Source organism: Oncorhynchus keta, chromosome 12 (genome assembly GCF_023373465.1).
Source record: "Oncorhynchus keta strain PuntledgeMale-10-30-2019 chromosome 12, Oket_V2, whole genome shotgun sequence".
Taxonomy (NCBI): Eukaryota; Metazoa; Chordata; class Actinopteri; order Salmoniformes; family Salmonidae; genus Oncorhynchus; species Oncorhynchus keta.
This window is the reverse complement of record NC_068432.1, coordinates 15,150,790-15,171,375: the sequence shown is the minus strand read 5'-3', so window position 1 is coordinate 15,171,375 and position 20,586 is coordinate 15,150,790. Positions and strand designations below refer to the sequence as shown.

General features: G+C 38.8%; 1 protein-coding gene across 2 annotated transcripts in view; it reads left to right on the top strand.

Moving 5' to 3' along the window:
• Positions 1-20,586, top strand: part of LOC118391032 (opioid-binding protein/cell adhesion molecule-like) — a 403,605-nt gene that overhangs the window by 265,098 nt on the left and 117,921 nt on the right. For both annotated transcript variants that reach the window (XM_035781967.2, XM_035781966.2), the window contains one exon: positions 12,039-12,274. In XM_035781967.2, the coding sequence (XP_035637860.1) occupies positions 12,039-12,274 (236 nt within the window). The remainder of the gene's footprint in view (positions 1-12,038; positions 12,275-20,586) is intronic.

Genomic DNA, 20,586 nt, shown 5'->3' with positions numbered 1-20,586 from the left:
TCTGAATCACAAAACTATAGTTTTGTTGTGATAGTCCCCACAATACAGAATAGATTTGAGTGGAATACCAGTCACGTTCAACTCAGATGAACGCAGACTAATCAATTCAACATACGAAGTGATTGTTCTCTAAATAACAAATGCAGATTGTTGTGTGCAGTTGATTACTAACTTCACACGTGGCAAAACACTATGAAAAGGCAGATAGGGACACGGTGTGTGTTGAAACTAATGGCAGGAGTGAGGTGAGACCTGGCAGAAGATCTTTCATTGCTGATCCACAAGAGACATACTCAGTGCAGCAGTGTCATGACAAGATAGGCTCTCTGGTACGACAACATACACCTTTTGCTTTATTGTGTGAGAGTGCTTAAATTGGTCAAATTTTGGAGAAAAAAAAAATGTTCCTTCTGCATATCACAACTCACCTAGAGTCACGCTCAGAGAGTGGGGTGAGAGTCAGAGTCTGCCATTATCAACAGTAACCCTGGATGTCTTGCTCAAGGGTGCATCAACAGATTTTTCACCACGCGGATTCGACGAGCGACCTTTTGATTACTGGCCCAACACTAACTGCCAGGCTACCATGTGTTTGTATGTGTGTGTGTGTGCATGTGTGTAATGTGGATGTGTGCGTGTGTCAAGCACTCTGAACTGGAATACTTTCATTTAGCTTATGGCACTGTGCCTAAACATAGTATCCCACTCTTGTTAGTCTAATAATGCACATAGTGTCGACAATGACACAACATATACACTTGACCACCAAAATCGACAATTCAGACAAGCCAAACACAGGGAGTTCAGAGAGGATCCCAGGTACGTTGAATAATTACAGTTCAAACTAATGCCCAAATCAAGCTCACAATGTCAGGGCTGCTAATTAGTAGCTCGGGACATTAGATCATTCATTTACATTCTTAGTTTACAACAGAATTGAAGGCTCTCGTTAGTGAACTCCTCTTTAATTTAACCTGATTGTGCTTTCTCATTACTTTTTGTAACTATGTTGTCATCCCGTCCCATGATCCTTTGGGGCTCAAAAGCTTTCCCTCATGTAGCCGTGAAATCCTTCTTCTGTCCTTGTTTCCTCTATTCCTCGCAAAGCTTATTGCAAGAGGAGGTCCCAGGGAGTGACCTTGGATCCTTTCCTCCAATGCCTTTTGAGAGGAGACGAGGTATCAAGAATGGAGGAAGCAAGGATTTGACAGCTAGTAACAGGTAGTGGCGAGATCATTTATATGTATCTCCTATCTGAGGGCGCCCAACAAAGTTGCTACCGTACATTGTAGCCAATGTAATGATGGTCATCAATCCACCTAGCAACTAGAGCCGGGCTATCATTTATCTCTTGGCTGGGGCCCTGGGAGCAGCCCGGGCTACTGACAATGATCTGCAATCACTAAATGTCCTCTGCTGCGATTTGGTGACCTATCCATATCTTAGAGCTGTAGTCCACAGATAAATAATAAGATAGCTACTAGTATACAACATTTTATGCTTAAAGTTTTCTCCAAAGTTGTGTTCTGGTTATGACATGATTAATAATTTAAGGGACAGTCATTGTACTGGAGTGAAAACAATTTCTGTACAAGGCTGTATAGTGAAAGAGGATCTGAGGCTATGGATGATGTTATTTGTCTGACTGTCTTTTTTTTTCTTGTAGCCAATGGAGATCTTTCTAATACATCCTGGTTCTAATGTTACCATATTTCCAGCTGTCAGTATCCATGTCCTTCAGATACATATCATTATGATGATACTGGTGTTGTTGTTTTTTTACATTGGGTTTCACATAAGTTGTTGCTGTGAATCAATATCTCATAAAAAAATAGTTATACTACTAACACCATGTACAGTACAAGGCATTTTCCGTTTTTATCAACCTAATATGTTTGCTTGCACCTTACATGTTATGCTGCTGCTGTGCCAGGTTGATTCTGTATTTTATGTTCTATCTATTCAAGATGTCTCCAAATTGGATCTGCATTTGGCCATTAATAATGTTCAACAATTTAGATTTCCCAGTAGTGCTATTAACCCACTGAAGCATGCTGGAGTCAATCAGTTTGGAAAGTTTAAACTGCATGGCACTCCGCAACCTGATAAAAAAGTGACACAAGGGAAATGAAAATGTGAGGACATAGAAATCGGTCTGAACATTTTGAGAAAATAGGTTTATACTGTCTATTAGAAAGCAAATGAACACAAATTGATGCCGCTGTCACTACTAGTCTGCGTTTCAATCCGGATAGAATGATAGTGTTGGAGTGAGAGTCAAATAGAATTACAGTGTGCAATTCCAGAGTAAACTACATTGAAGAATAATATGACTCCATCAGATACTAAAACCATGTAACATAATGAAATGTAAATGGCCAGTTTGACAGGTATATTTACACTTCAGCGTTGTTTTTAGAGTTCTATTGCCATTGGGGTTCTATTTAGGTCATCTAAAGATTTAGGTGATTGCAGCACACAACCAATTTGAATAGTATTTGCTTGTAAATGCGAAGTATGATGTACTTTTTTAAAACAATTGCTTCTACTATTGTAGCTGGCAACTCAATACCACATACTGAATTGGCTAATGCTTAAGGGTGACCATTTAGGCTATTTAATTATGTTGAATCAATGAGTTGGCATGCCAAAAAACTGTACATTGAAATATCCTGGTTCACAGAATGTTAATTCTCAATATTTCTAAATATTTCTCTCCATGCAGTTCTCCCAAAGAGGAACAAAGTAGATGAATATGTTATTATATTTCATTCAACGCACTAAACCATGATGGGAATCCCATGGTGCATTGCTCAGTTGAAGTGAAATGTTCTCTCCTGCATAACTTACTGGGTTTTGCTGTTTAATGCATAACCTATTAATCAAACTAAATACTGTATGTTGTCTAATATAACCTTTATGATTATTAGATGAAGGGAAGAATTAAGGGTGATGTTTATATACTGTAAATAAGGCATCTGTCTGTTAAATGGTAATAAGGAAACTTGAGTGGAATTCTAGTACTTCTTCTATTGAATGTCCCTCCACTCGAGTGTCTGACACTTCGTTAGCCCAGGGTGTATGATGTCAATGTGGCCTCACCATTAGAGGCCAAGGCAAAAGCCCAGTCCACACAGTAACAGTCAATAATGAGCATGTTGCTCGTTGCGGAAAACCGTCCGTCTGGTCCCTGCAAACACCCTTGAAGCACAGACATCACTCCCCAACATTTGATCAACTCGTTATTCCCTGGTATTTATCGCCTTTCAATGACCTTCCAAAACGGATGATTTTGTGGGCCGCTTAATCAACAGTGTTTGTCCGGTTGGGCTTCTATGGTGGTGGGTAAACTCTGTATATGTCTCAGCCCAGATTCCTAAATGAAGAATTGAGGCCACATCATAAGTAACACTTATCATCGAGGCACACATGAAGGTATGCTCGAGTGCACCACCATATTTTTGATGGCGGACAGAATTGATAGGCCCAGGAAAAAACCTGCTGGATGTCCGCTCCAGTTAAATGGATTTATGGTGTAAGAGCTCATACTATAATCATTAGGGAAGGATGGCGAGGCAGCAACACTGGATGGCTTACAGACATGACTGTCTTCACTGCAGCAGTCGAAAACAATCCCAAAATGACAGTTTTTTGGAAACGAGTGGGTGTGAGCTAAAAAGGAGCTATAAAAGGAGGAAACATATTTTTGTGTCATTCCATTTGAATTCAATCACTTTTTTGACCGCACCCCTTTTGATTTGAACAAAACTTTCCATACATATTTGACCATGGTAGAAGTGGTCAGAAAATGACCTGAATGCCACAACATTCAGAAGATAGAGGTGCTCAAGGTTGACCCATTTTGCATACCCAACCACACCATGAGACATCCAAGTGTTCATCATTGGAAAAGATTAACAGTTGAGTATGATGCCATTTTAAAAGCTTACAAACAGGGTTGTCAAACTATTTTATAAACTATTTACACTTTATTAATGTAGGTATGCATGCATTCATAAAGCCTTTATAACATCTATATAACACATAACATTTGTCATGATATATTGTAAGTAGTTTAAAATCATTCTAAGTCACGGCATGAGATGTTATAAAACCGGTTATATTGGGTGTTAAAAATTACTTTTCATCCTGTTGTCATATGCTCTGTAAACTGTTAATAACAACTACTATTGCACAGTCTACATGATAACTTATGTCATATGTTATTACATGCTGCATAGGAGTCTACATACTAGATGTTGTAACATGGTGTTTTGTAATTTACCTTTATTTTACCTTTATGTCACACTATTACATAGAATGGAATGATGGGCGTCATAACCATGTCATATGCCCTAATATAGTTTGCACAGCCACCTTAAGTAAAGTGACTTGAGGTGTTATAAAGCAGTTATGAATGTGCTGATACCACACGAGGATGCGTTGAGAGTATCACAAAACTTTACTATTCAAATGATCTCCAAGAAACATGGGCAAATTTTGAAACAAAATGGACAACAAAATCAACGTTGCTGGGGCACAACAGGATTTGTGACAGCTGTGAAAAAAAGATGTGCAGACTTCAGTAACAATGACAGCTATATTATTAAATCAATTGTGATAAAATGAGGTAGATAAAATGAGGTAGTTGATGTTGCGAATGCAACATTTTGTTGGCCCACTGATGGCTAGCTAGCTATCTAGCTGGCAACTGCTAGTGCTAGCTACCTACCTAGCAGTGTGCTAGCGCTAGTTACATTATACAGTTGAAGTCAGAAGTTTACATACACTTAGGTTGGAGTCATGAAAACTCGTTTTTCAACCAGATTGCAGAGGTCTTGCAAAAAGAAGGATCAACACTGCAAATATTGACTCTTTGCATCAACTTCATGTAATTGTCAATAAAAGCCTTTGACACTTATGAAATGCTTGTAATTATACTTCCGTATTCCATAGTAACATCTGACAAAAATATCTAAAGACACTGAAGCAACAAACTTTTTGGAAATTAATATTTGTGTCATTCTCAAAACTTTTGGCCACGACTGTATATACAAAGTATGAGGACACCCCTTCAAATGACTGGATTCGGCTATTTCAGCCATACCCATTGCTGACAGATGTATAAAATCGAGCACACAGCCACACAATTTCCATAGATAAACATTGGCACTAGAATGCCCTTACTGTAGAGCTCATTGACTTTCAACGTGGCACCGTAATACAATGCCACCTTTCCAACAAGTCATTTTGTGAAATGTCTGCCCTGCTAGAGCTGTCCCGGTCAACTGTACGTGCTTTCATTGCGAAGTGGAAACATCTAGGAGCAAAAACGGCACAGCCGTGAAGTGGTAGGCCACACAAGCTGACAGAACGGGACCGCCGAGTGCTGAAGCAGGTAGTGCTTAAAGATTGTCCTCGGTTGCAACACTCACTACCGAGTTTAAAACTACCTCTTGAAGCAAAATCAGCACAAGAACTGTTCGTCAGGAGCTTCATGGAATGTAAAGCTCGCCGCCATTGAACTCAGGAGTAGTGGAAATTCGTTCTCTGGTGTGATGAATCACCTTTCACCATCTGGCAGTCTGACGTACAAATCTGGGATTGGCGGATAGCAGAAGATTGCTACCATAGTGCCAACTGTAAAGTTTAGTGGAAGAGGAATAATAGTTCTTAGTTCCAGTGAAGGGAAATCTTGATGCTACAGCATACAATGACATTCTAGACGATCCAGTGCCTTCAGTAACTTTTCTGTTTCTGCGCTTTCCTGTTTCAGCATGATAATACCCTCATGCACAAAGCGAGGTCCATACATAAATGGTTTGTCGAGATTGGTGTGAGCAACAGCATATATTGTTTGCCTGGAACTGAGGATTTGTGTAGTTTCATTAGATAAGAAATGGATTCATTTACATGTCATATAGCCAACACATTCGAGTTTGGGATTCAATCTGATCGCACAATGTTGACAATGCACTCTTTAAAGGGATAGTTGGAGATTTTGGCAAAGAAGCCCTTTATTTACTCCCCCAGAGTCAGATGATATCATTTGTATGTCTCTGTGTCCAGCAGAGGTTGGAAAGTGAAATTATTTCCCAATGGTTTCATTCTGAACGCAACCACACTTTTGTTTTGTTCCATTCCACTGTTCTGACCAGCAAAATAAAGTCCTGAACCTGTTCCAACCAGAAAAAGTAACCAGAACCAGAAAAGGTTTGCACTGGCAAAGATTTTCAGCTTGCAGGCAGACACTGGAATACGTTTCTGAGTGACAGAGTGAGGGCTTTACATGAGCGCTTTGTTGCATTATTTTGTAAAATAACGTTATTAACCAGTTCCCATGCTTTTAAAATAATGGTTCTGTTTTCCAGTATGGATCACTTTCGTTCCAGGTTTCGTGTTCTTTTTCGGCTTTTGGTTCTGTTCCCTGAACCGCTTCCAACCCCTGGTGTCCAATATGAAGGATGTCAGCATTAATAACTAGCATTAGAGCAATGACTGGAAGTCTACAGAAACAGCATTATTATTATGGTTATTATTTTTAGTAGTTACAGTTACAGTCTTGTCTCATCGCTACAACTCCCCTACAGACTCGGGAGAAGAGAAGGTTGAGAGCCATGCGTCCTCCGAAACACGACACTGCCAAGCTGAAGTCAACAATTAGCCATGAAACGTCCATAGATATACTTGCCATGATTATTAATAATATTATGGTTATTCTGATTTGAAGACACACTATGGAAGTTTAGATTCTAATTGTTAATGTCAAATGTGTACTTGATTGTTGGCTATATGGCATATATATGAAAACATTTATATTTCATAAAACGACAAACATTTTCAGTTTCATGCAAGCATTATATGTTTTTGCTCCTGAGTGTGGGGAGGTGTGCCCCTTTACATTTCACGCCATACAGTCAGCATTCATATACAGTATATGGAGGTTTAAGGAAGTTTAGTCATGTTTACATCAAACTTTGACTTGAATGTTGGCTGTATGAAAAATATGTGGGAAGGTGTGCCCCTTTCTGTCCAATGACCTCATTGCTGGACATGTTTTATGCAAGTCAAAATTTGGTCACCCTTCAGAATAAGGAACACATTTTAAGGTACTATGTCCTTATTAGTCCCATATTGAGACAGCTTCCTAAGAGTCTGTTTCTTGTGTAACTTGAATGAATTAACAATGAATACGTATTGTATGTGGCTAATAATTAAGTTATTAATGATTGACCAGTAATATGACTTACAGTATAATGTTTTTATAAGAAAATAGTTAATTGAGGCCTAATACAAGACTAATAACAGAATAAATACCATATTAGCTACTTATATACACACTACTAAGTAGTGGCTAATATGTGTACCTTAAAATAGTGTTACTGTGTTTTCTCGTCAAGTTGCTGGTATTATAATGTGTCCTTAAAAAAAAGATCATTTGAATGGTAAAGTTATGTGATTCTCACAAATCATCCTGTGGTATAAACACATTCATTAATGTAACTTTACTTAAGGTGTCAATACACACTCTATGAGGGCATATGACATGGTTATGACACCCATTATTTCATTCAATGTATTAATGTGACACAGCGGTTAGTAAACTACATAACACCCTGTTATAACATCTGTATGTAGACTGTATGTAGACTGCATGTACTAACATGTGACATAAGTTGTCATAGAGGCTATATGATAGCAGTTGTTATTAACTCTTGAAACTAGGGGGCAATATTTTCATTTTTGGAAAAATAACGTTCCCAAAGTAAACGGGCTATTTTTCAGCACCAGATAATAGAATATGCATATAATTGACACTCTAGTTTCCAAAACTGTAAAAATATTGTCTGTGAGTATAACAGAACTGATATTGCAGGCGAAAGCCTGAGAAAAATCCAATCAGGAAGTGACTCTTATTTAGAAACCTCTGCGTTCCTATGCGTCACTATTGAGCAGTGAAAGGGATATCAACCAGATTCCTTTTTCTATGGCTTCCCTAATGTCTCTAGTGTCACAAGACATAGTTTCAGGATTTTCTTTTGAAAGATTTGCGTGTGCGACAACATTGCGTCAGTGGTCAGCTGGTGGCTCTCAGAGTGATTTGTGCGTAATAGACAAATAGGCCCTTGTATCTCTCGCTCCTACTAAGAAGCCAACTGACCCGGTTGATATATTATCGAATAGATATTTGCAGTTTCCGGTAGATTTCTCAACCAAACGTGAAGAACAAACGGAGGTATTTCGGTTATAAAAATAATCTTTATGGAACAAAATGAACATTTGCTGTCTAACTGGGAGTCTCGTTAGTGAAAACATCCGAACATCATCAAAGGTAAACGGTTAATTTGATTGTTTTTCTGATTTTCGTGACCAAGCTTCCTGCTGCTAGCTGGACATAATGCTATGCTAGGCTATCGATAAACTTACACAAATGCTTGTCTTGCTTTGGCTGTAAAGCATAATTTCAAAATCTGAGATGACAGGGTGACTAACAAAAGGCTAAGCTGTGTTTCACTATATTTCACTTGTGATTTCATGAATATGAATATTTTCTAGTAATATTTTTTGTCCGCTGCGTTATGCTAATTAGTGTCAGTTGATGACAATTCTCCCGGATCCAGGATGGGTAGTTCCAAGAGGTTGTTTAACAGTTGACATTGGAGCATATGACAACAGGGTGAACAGTAATTTTTAATAGTCATTATAACCGGTTTTATAACATGTCATAACATGACTGATAACTATTGAAACCTACTGATGACGGCTTATGACAAATGTTATAACGTGTTACATAGCTGTTTAACATCAATTATCTAAAACGCAGTCACTGTTGCTGCATAACAAATTAGGCCTAATTAGACAAAACAATCAATGTTGTTCAAACAAACACGTAGTGATGTAGCTGATTTGAAAATGAATTGTGATGTTATTTAGATTAACAATAAATGTGAAGTCTCTCAGTCAAAAAATTGAACGACTTGAGTGGCTATACATTAGTATTTCAATAACAAGAAGAGGAAATGTTGTATTCTGATTAAACTAATCGTGGTTCTGACTGAAGGCCTGTATAGTCAGTAGCTCACCAGGACCAATGTTGGAGATCTCTGCTCTGTTCATATTCAACTCAATAAACACTTACTGCCAGTTAAACTGCAACATGGAACAAACTTTTACAGCAAGGGTGTAACGGCGTTCGTCTGTTGAAGAAAGAGAGTCGGACCGAAATGCAGCGTGTTGGTTACTCATGACTTTAATGAAAGAAAACGCGGTACATGAAATAACTGATACTAAATACAAAAACAACAGAACGAAACGAAACCAATTACAGCCTATCTGATGACTACAACACAGAGACAGGAACAAACACCCACAAAATACAAAGCGAAACTATGGCTCCCTAAATACGGTTCCCAATCAGAGACAACGACAAGCACCTGACTCTGATTGAGAATCGCCTCAGGCAGCCAAGCCTAACAACACCCCTAATCAGCCGCGATCCCAAATACTACAAACCCCAATACGAAAACAACATATAAACCCATGTCACACCCTGGCCAACCCAAACATATAACAAAAGCACAAAATACAATGACCAAGGCGTGACAAAGGGTAGTAGTAACTAGTCTAAGAGAAACGGGAGGATGGTACTGTTGTCTCTGCCCATCTAGTCGAACTTATTTAACTTCATGAAAGAAACTAGAAGATTGATTACAACAAAGACGACTTAGTAACTGCATGCCAACAGAGTGGCAGTTGACTAATGAATCTTGTGGGAATTGCTGATGCTCTACAATCTACAGATCATAATGGGAATCCATAGTCAGTTATGTATCCTGTCAGATAAATAAATGCATAACCAATTTTTCAGAACAAATATGATATGATGAGAGATTGCAAAATGAACGAAGAGTCACTGCACTAAAAAACAATCCTATAAGGCTGTATTTCTGGACAGAACAAAGGTTGTTGGCCTTTTGTCAAAAGATATAACTTTTGTTATACTGGTGAATATTGTTATTTTGCTTTTCCTTAGGTAACACTTCAATCACATACATTAACCTTTAGCCTTGGATTTGCATTGCAAGTTTGTACAGAAGTACAGTTCCCCAATAGGTTTGATATCTGTCTGCAAATACTGTCAGATACACCACTGTAGCTGTATTCCCATCCTTCCCTTTCTTGCTCTCCTCTGTCCATGTTTAGTATGCAGTGGAAGTGGAAATGGAATTATGAGCGTTATGATATTCCTCCACTGAAGTTCATTGAAGGTTAGGCACAGAGGTTATGGTCCAATAATCTGTCCTGAATTTAAATCACGTTGTTTGTTTGTTAGGCTTCTCTCTTTTTCAAATACATGTTTCGACTGGGCTTTTCCACAGGGCCTGGCAACCGAAGAATACCAAGGAGATACAAATCGGACTTGGCTTAGGTTCCCAGTGTAAATAGGAATTTTGCACAGGTACTGACATTTAAGGCAATGTACCATGGTAATTGCGACAGAATTTGTTTGTAAAATGCTAAGCATATGTTTTATTTACATAGAATGCATGAATCACTTCTAATTAAGCCTCATGTATGTAATTTGGTGTTAAGTGTGAATAAAATGAATTTATGAGCAAACATTTAACACCAATCAATGGACACATGTGCAAGTATAGTTAAAATATAACTCACTGAAAATGACAATCTGCAACTGGTATATCCATTTCTAAATTATACATACTCATTGATTCTTGAAGAATGTTACTTATGAATACCGCATGAGCTTAGTTCAACTGCTGTACCCCATCAGATCCCAAAACATAATCTTGTTTTACTCAATTGTTAGTCCAGGCCTTGTCTGGACTAACAGTGGAGTGCTGCATCAGATGACCTGGCCTCCACAATCACCTGAACTCAACCCAATTGAGATGGTTTGGGATGAGTTGGACCGCAGAGTGAAGAAAAAGTAGCCAACAAGTGCTCAGCATTTGTGTGAACTCCAAGACTGTTGGAAAAACATTCCAGGTGAAGCTGGTTAAGAGAATGCCAAGAGTGTGCAAAGCTGTCAAGGCAAAAGGTGGCTAATTTGAAGAATCTCAAATATAAAATATATTTTTGATTTGTTTAACACTTTTTTGGTTAGTACATGATTCCATATGTCTTATATCATAATTTTGATGTGTTCACTATTATTCTACAATATAGATAATTGTACAAATAAAGAAAAACGCTTGAATGAGTAGGTGTGTTCAAACTTTTGACTGGTACTGTACATGATAATTAAGTATATCCTATGTAACTATATCGTTCTTACATTACACTTGATTCTGTATAGCCTTTGAACCAGACCATAACATAGAAATAAACTAATTTAAAATGACTGGTTGTTAATGATAGGATGTGCCTGGTTACAATTGTTTTCACCAGGTCCTAGTCTATTTATCAACCCTGTTAGTACATGTGCATTCAATGGTAGTGGCACCTTGTACATTAGTTACATGTAACAAGGTCATATTTTGGTTTGATTTATTAACATGGTAATTCACAGGTGACTTTCAAACGTGTAATTACAAAACATTAGTTACACAGTGGAACAAGAAAATGTGTAATAGCATCAGTAGTTACACAGGTGGAATAACCTTCAGTAAGTGATTGTGTAATTACACAGTCCTTGTTCCAAAGTCTATTGTGGATGTATTGCCTCATTGAGAGCTATCCTCTCTATGTGGTCAGTTCTTTTATCAAGGTCCTGGTGCCTTGATTCAAATACTCAAGGGCAGAGTATTGGTCTGAAACAAAAGCATGCACATCATGTGGGGCCCCAGCAACAGTGTTGAAGAACATTATATTGTATAATAGTGCACAAGGTCTAACTTTATCAAAAAAGTCATACAAAAGCCATATCCTCACACAATATTATCAGTCAGACATATCAGTCAATGAATATCACTCAATTGTGCTTTAGAATAGAATGGACACCATAGAACACTGTAAAAATATGCTGGAATGCTTAACACTCATCCTCTTCTCTCTCTGTTTCTCTCTTTATCTCACAGATGTACTGTGGACAGCAAGGTATCGCGGGTGGCTTGGCTCAATCGCACCACCATTCTTTATGCGGGCACTGACAAGTGGTCTCTGGACCCTCGCGTTGTCCGAATGGACAACACACCTGTGACAGAGTACAGCATAAAGATCCAGAACGTGAATGTACACGACGAGGGGCCCTACGTGTGCTCCATCCTCATGAGCAACAAACCCAAATCGTCCAAAGTGCATCTCATTGTTCAAGGTACTGCACTTTTTCTTCAGTCAGATTCAGCCCATTTTCCATAGTTCTCTTGGGGTTTGTGATTAGAGTTTAGTCAAGTTGTCATCTAGACTTACAGGGCTGATTGATATCACTGTCTTTGCATGGTAATCTGACTTTAGTGGTGAATTTACAGATGCAATATTTGAAACTCGTGGCTGTGATCATTTTGACTTAACCGGTGGGGAGGTATGATGGGTAAAGTGAAGAAAAACCTTTGCCAGGATGATGTAATTAACTGGAACTCACCAAACGTGACTCCCTTAGATTAATTGGGATTTAATCTAGGTTTCATTTCAGATCGTTGATAGATATTGATTTGCGGGCACAGCCAGTTGGATAACCGTGCCCCAGTTTCAGAGCAAGGACTTGCTAAATCATCTGTCAATACCTGGACTTTTGTTATAATTTACAGTGAAATCAATTTCCCTCACGCTCAGTTTCCAAAAACCATTAGCACCACTGCCCTTTGTCGGGTTTTGGGGTACAGAACATGTACACACTCATTTAACATTGAATTAAAACTGAACAAGATGAACTAACGATGAGAGGATCTTGCATTTAGAAAGGGACCAACGCTACAACAGACAATAGTATGCAATCATAAAACTGATAACTGCTGGACTAGACATAATTCGGCAATAGCTATTTCTTGCTCAAGAGTCACCAAGAATTGTTTATTGTCCTGTTTGGAAATGCAGCATTTTGCTAAGAAAACAATGTATTATCTGTTATTCATTAACCTTTTGAATTTAGCCTTGACACTAATTACAGGAAACATTTAAAAAATAATAGCCAGTGCATGTTTGTTTTTTTAAATATTAGATGTTCTCTAATTAGCAGTGGCATGCAGATTAAAACAATTGTTCAGTCTGTGAACCCAGAACAAATTAGTGTACTTAAATAGTTTTTTCCAACTGTAATTAACAGATCATTGATGAGAATGTCAGCTACACCGTATGATTACTCTTCATAATATATCATTAATATATTATTATTGTTTGTTATTGAAGCTTAATTTACAGATTTAAATGCTACCTTATTATATTTTCACACTTCACTATCAGATTGTAAAGGTGCTTGTTTTAAGATAAAGAGAACGGAGTGGCTGTGGATCCGACCTTTTCTCTGACCTTTTTATCTGAGCGCTGAAGGTCCCCAAACCTTCTGCACATGTCCGGATCACTTACTGCGCATGACCAGAGAGAATTTCCAATGCCTCGCAAAGCAGGACGCCTATTGGTAGATGGGTAAAATAAAACACAGGCATTGAATATCCCTTTGAGCATGGTGAATTCATTAATTACACTTTGGATGGTGTATCAATACACCCAGTCAATACAAAGATAAAGGTGTTTGCCGTGTAATCAGATGTCTATACGTGAGTAAAATAACTACCAACAATGTATCTTTATAAAGGCAAATGTATTGCTAACTTGACGTTGCTTCACATTACAAGCCAAATGAGAGAGAGGGATGCTCCATAGTGATAACACCATAGTGTCCTTCCTAACTCAGTTGCCGGAGAGGAAGGAAACCGCTCAGGGACGGAATGGTGACTTTAAAACAATTACAACAATAACTGTGATGTGAGAAAACAGAGGATGGATCATCAACATTGTAGTTACTCCACATTAGTAACCTAAATTACAGAACAGAAGGAAGCCTGTACAGAATAAAACATATTCCAAAACATGCATCCTGTTTGCAACAAGGTAATACTGCAAAAAAAAAAAAAAAATCTATGAACTGTTTGTCCTGAATACAAAATGTTATGTTTGGGGAAAATCAAATACAACACATTACTGAGTACCCCCTCCATATTTTCAAGTATGGTGGTGGCTGCATCATGTTATGGGGTATGCTTGTAATTGTTTTTCAGTATAAAAAAATAAGCAGAATGGAGCAAAGCACAGGCAATCTTAGAGGGAAACCTGGTTCACTCTGCTTTCCACCAGACACTGGGAGATTAATTCACATTTCAGCAGGATAATAACCAAAATCACAAGGCCAAATACAAACTGGAGCTTACCAAGAATACAGTGAACGTTCCTGAGTGGCCGAGTTTGACTTAAATATACTTGAAAATCTATGGCAAGACCTGCAAATTGTTGTCTAGCAATGATCAACAACAAACTTAACAGAGCTTGAAGAATTTTGAAAATAATAATGGGCGAATGTTGAACATTCCAGGTGTGGAAAGCAATCTCTTACCCAGACTTACCCAGAAAGACTCTGCCAAAGGTGCTTCTACAAAGTATTGACTCAGGGGTGTGAATACTTATGTAAATGAGATATTTCTGTGTTTCATTTTTAATACATTTGCAAAAATGTCTAAAAACATGTTTTTCACTTTGACATTATGGGGTATTGTCTGTAGATGGGCGAGACAAAAAATCAATAACATCAGAACCACAAACATCTACTGATGTTTGATTTTGTACTTTTAAAAAAATAGACCAAAAGCTACGTCCTACTCCTTCCCTGACTTTTCCTAAATGTTTGTATTTTACATTGCTCGTTTGTCAGATTTTTGAAATCACAATCAGAAAAGTATTTAGAGCATTTTTCCTCTTTTTTTCCCCACACCTATTCCAAACTTAACCCGCCAAAATGACGCGATGTGGGACATTGGTACTTAGCCAGGTGCTAATGCATCTCTCTCTCTCCTCACTGAATAAATGACAAATGGATGAATGGGTGATAATCATGTACGTTACTTAACAATTGAATTTAAATTAGGCCTAACAATGATAAGGAGGGTGAAGAAGTTGATTTCATTTAGGAAGACAATATTGATGAGTTTGTGTTATGCCTATATATCAGTGTTGACACTCATGTTTATAGCAAATAATTTGTCCGTGCTCCATGTGTGTTGACATCATTCTCTTTTAAGTTTTACTTTGGAAAAAGAAGCTGTTATGGGACCGTTTTAATTTCTATAACTCTATCTACTAGTTGAATGTATTGTAAGGGAAACTAAAATATGCTATGTGTTGCAATAGGCCTTTAGAATAATGCAAAACATATCCTTGACTCTATCCGAGTTGATGAGCAAAGGGAAGCAAACGATGCCAGCCCACTGAATGAATGACAAATGGATGAATGGGTGATAATTGTGCAAATTACTTGCAATTTAAATTGGGCCTAACTGAATGATAAAGAGGTTGATATAATTTATAACAACAATAGTGTAATGATGAGTTTTTGTTATGCCTATATTTATCAGTGTTAGTGCTCATGTTAATCATTTCATTGTGCGCCTTGTGGGTTGATACCATTCTCTTTTATGTTTCACGTAAAATAATCTGTTACGGCACTGTTTTATTTACTAACTCTTTTACTAATCATATTTATTGTAAGGGAAATGAATATGTTGCAGTAAGCCTTTAGAATAATACAAAACCTAAACTTGATTCTATCCAAGTTGATGAGTGGGAAACAAACTACACCTAAACTACAAACTACACCTAAACTACAAACTACACCTAAACTACAAACTACACCTAAACTACAAACTACACCTAAACCTATACCTATACACCTATACCAAAGTTGTAATTGACAGATGCAGGGAAAGGAGCATCACTTTATCAAATCCTCCTTCAGAGTCACATGCAGGTCAAATGTTTCTGTATAGTATCAGAAGCAGCATATTCTGCAGCTTCTGTGGAAGTTACCTTTGTCTAATAACTCAACATTCAAGAGGTGGCACTTTATTTCCAAATGTCACTTTTCCAAGAATATCTGTGCTGTCCATGCGTTTAGCACATTTTCATTTATTTATTTCACCTTTATTTAACCAGGTAGGCAAGTTGAGAACAAGTTCTCATTTACAATTGTGACCTGGCCAAGATAAAGCAAAGCAGTTCAACACATACAACAACACAGATTTACATGGAGTAAAACAAACATACAGTCAATAATACAGTAGAAAAATAAGTCTATATACAATGTGAGCAAATGAGGTGAGATAAGGGAGGTAAAGGCAAAAAATGCCATGGTGGCGAAGTAAATACAATATAGCAAGTAAAACACTGGAGTGGTAGATTTGCAGTGGAAGAATGTGCAAAGTAGAGATAGAAATAATGGGGTGCAAAGGAGCAAAATAAATACAGTAGGGGAAGAGGTAGTTGGTTGGGCTAAATTATAGATGGGTTTTGTACAGGTGCAGTAATCTGTAAGCTGCTCTGACAGCTGGTGCTTAAAGCTAGTGAGGGAGATAAGTGTTTCCAGTTTCAGAGATTTTTGTAGTTCGTTCCAGTCATTGGCAGCAGAGAACTGGAAGGAGAGGCGGCCAAAGGAAGAATTGGTTTTGGGGGTGACCAGAGAGATATACCTGCTGGAGCGCGTGCTACAGGTGGGTGCTGCTATGGTGACCAGTGAGCTGAGATAAGGGGGGACTTTACCTAGCAGGTTCTTGTAGATGAACTGGAGCCAGTGGGTTTGGCGACAGCCAACGATAACGTACAGGTCGCAGTGGTGGGTATGACCACTCACATGACCACTCACCCGGTGGCATTGCTCTGGGTTCTAAGCAAATACTAGTAACAAAAGGCCATTAGGCCTTTGTTTTTCACTAGGACGTGTAGAATTATACAAAACATTAGGCCTTTGTTTTTCACTAGGACGTGTAGAATAATACAAAACATTAGGCCTTTGTTTTTCACTAGGACGTGTAGAATTATACAAAACATTAGGCCTTTGTTTTTCACTAGGACGTGTAGAATAATACAAAACATTAGGCCTTTGTTTTTCACTAGGACGTGTAGAATTATACAAAACATTAGGCCTTTGTTTTTCACTAGGACGTGTAGAATAATACAAAACATTAGGCCTTTGTTTTTCACTAGGACGTGTAGAATTATACAAAACATATCAACCCTTGCGGGTAGATATACATCTGATGCTAAAGGGAACGCCCGGCAACGTTCTCAACGTTCTCAACCTTCTCTTGCGGGTACTTATAGGCTGAAAGACCAGGCAGTTCTAATGTTTATCCATTTTGAATTCAGGCTTTAACAAAACAAAATATGGAATAAGTCAAGGGGGATGAAAACTTTCTGAAGGCACTAACAGAACTGAATATAATAGCATAGTATAACGTTAGAAAAACACCACATATTTCTCTCATGTGGCCAAAATTCAACAGCGCACACTGCTAGGCAAAATACACAGGTAGGCTATGTTACAGTTTAACCTGAATCTGCTCTAAAATTCACTCACTGTACATCATTCAAAACAACACTTTAGGTTATTTTGAATCAACACTGTATAACTCAAGATGATCTAAATGCATATCCCCATGAAACTGATTGAGAACAAAAGGTTGGAAGGCTGCATGGACGTTTGACCGGGAAGAAAGGTCCTGAAAGGTCAGTTCCGCAGCCCCTGCCTAGAGAAAAACAACTCTCACACAAGGAATCAGCTTTCCCAACTGCTGTGTTTTCTGATGGCAGACTTTCGCCTATACTTCATATGCGTCCTAAACGTGACCCTCTCACCCTTAACGTGACCCTTAAGTTGGTGGGTACAACATGGCTGAAGTTGTCGGGGGGCTCTTATCGTATGAACCAAAGAGACTTCAATGGAGAGCAGCGCTCTGAGGAACGCCATGTGAGAGCAAAGGTGACTCATGGGTGCCAGGACATTTTAATATTTCATGCTGTGTTTAGCCATGAAATGCTTCACAGATGTTGTTGTTTTTTATCACATTTCTCTCCGCACCACCTTCTCTGACATCCTGCCTATTTATACACCACAGGGAAGAGGTAAGAGTAGGATTGTTCGTGTCTCTTTCATAATTACTGTGTATATATAGATCTTATGCTGAGTTCCATTAAAACATGTTTTTCTGCAAATGGGTGTTTTAACCAACTTTTGAACCTCTGCTGGTAAAGACTATTTTGGATTATGATCGGTTTAGATATTGCTGTAATGTCAGTGGTACATCTATTTTGGTTGAGAATGACGCCAACTGGAAAACCATATATTTTTCGAAAACCTGCATGCACTTCCAGAAACACCCATCTGTGATATCGATCAGAAGTAATTCAATAGGGTATAAGTAACAAAGGAGAATGTACAGGAGCCCCAGACAGAAACCTGAAACTTGGATTTAACCTCAAACTTTTAATTTGGTAGAGAACACAAATAAGTATTGTAACAAGGTTTTATACTTACAAAGGCGACCAAGGTTGTTATTATTGCAGAGGCGGCATTTGACTACATTTATCTCTCAACCATTTAAACCTGAGAGAAGTGAGAGAATTCCCGTTTGTTTTCACAAGATAATAATGCTACTTTCACAGAAAATACAGACTTTATAGGAAGCCTTGGCAATTCCTAACATTCACTTGTGTTTCTTAGTAAGATTTCATAGCTGTAACTTTCATCCATGCTTCTGAACCTGGAACCTCTGAAATGCAAGCTATTATCTCTTGAGGAATTCTTAGTCATTCTACACTGAATAAAAATATAAACGTAACGTATAAAGTGTTGGATCCCATGTTTCATGAGCAAAAACAAAAGATCCCAGGAATGTTCCAGATACACAAAAAGCTTACTCTCTCAGATTTTTGGTCACAAATGTGTTTTCATCCCTGTTAGTGAGCATTTCTCCTTTGCCAAGATAATCCATCCACCTGACAGGTGTGGCATATCAAGAAGCTGATTAAACAGCATGATCATTACACAGGTGCACCTTGCGCTGTGGACAATAAAAGGCCACTCTAAAAAGTTGAGGGAGCGTGCAATTGGCATGCTGACTGCAGGAACATCCACCAGAGCTGTAGCCAGATAATTGAATGTTATCTACCATAAGTCACCTCAAACATTGTTTTAGATATGTGACAGTACAACCGCAGACCATGTGTAAGCACAGGACATCCACATTCTGCTTCTTCACCTGTGGGATCATCTGAGACCAGCCAACTGGACAGCTGATGAAACTGTGGCTTTGCACAACTGAAGAATTTCTGCACAAACTGTCAGAAACCATCTCAGGGAAGCTCATCTGTGTGCTCAAATCAAATCAAACTTTATTTGTCACGTGCGCTGAACACAACAGGTGTAGGTAGACCTTACAGTGAAATTCTTACTTACAGGCTCTAACCAATAGTGCAAAAAATGTATTAGGTAGGTAAAGGAATAAAATAATAGTAAAAAGACAGGCTATATTCAGTAGCGAGGCTATAGAAGTAGCGAGGTTGAATACAGACACCGGTTAGTCAGGCTGATTGAGGTAGTATGTACATGTAGATATGGTTAAAGTCACTATGCATATATGACTAACAGAGAGTAGCAGTAGCGTAAAAGAGGGGGGGTGGTGGGTGGGACACGATGCAGATAGCCCGGTTAGCTAATGTGCGGGAGCACTGGTTGGTCGGCCCAATTGAGGTAGTATGTACATGAATGTATAGTTAAAGTGACTATGCATATATGATAAACAGAGAGTAGCAGCAGCATAAAAAGAGGGGTTGGGTGGGGAACACAATGCAAATAGTCCGGGTAGCCATTTGATAACCTGTTTAGGAGTCTTATGGCTTGGGGGTAAAAACTGTTGAGAAGCCTTTTTGTCCTAAACTTGGCACTCCGGTACTGCTTGCCATGCGGTAGTAGAGAGAACAGTCTATGACTGGGGTGTCTGGAGTCTTTGACCATTTTTAGGGCCTTCCTCTGACACCGCCTGGTGTAGAGGTCCTGGATGGCAGGCAGCTTAGCCCCAATGATGTACTGGGCCGTAGGCACTACCCTCTAGTGCCTTGCGGTCAGAGGCCGAGCAATTGCCGTACCAGACAGTGATGCAAACAGTCAGGATGCTCTCGATGTTGCAGCTGTAGAACCTCTTGAGGATCTCAGGACCCATGTCAAATCTTATTCGTTTCCTGAGGGGGGATAGGCTTTGTCGTGCCCTCTTCACTACTGTCTTGGTGTGTTTGGACCATTCTAGTTTGTTGTTGATGTGGACACCAAGGATCTTGAAGCTCTCAACCTGCTCCACTACAGACACGTCGATGAGAATGGTTGGGGTGCCTGGTCCTCCGTTTCCTGTAGTCCACAATAATCTCCTTAGTCTTGGTTACGTTGAGGGATAGGTTGTTATTCTGGCACCACCCGCCAGCTCTCTGACCTCCTCCCTATAGGCTGTCTCATCGTTGTCGGTGATCAGGCCTACCACTGTTGTGTCGTCTGCAAACTTAATGATGGTGTTGGAGTCATGCCTGGCCATGCAGTCGTGGGTGAACAGGGAGTAGAGGAGGGGACTGAGCATGCACCCCTGGGGAGCTCCAGTG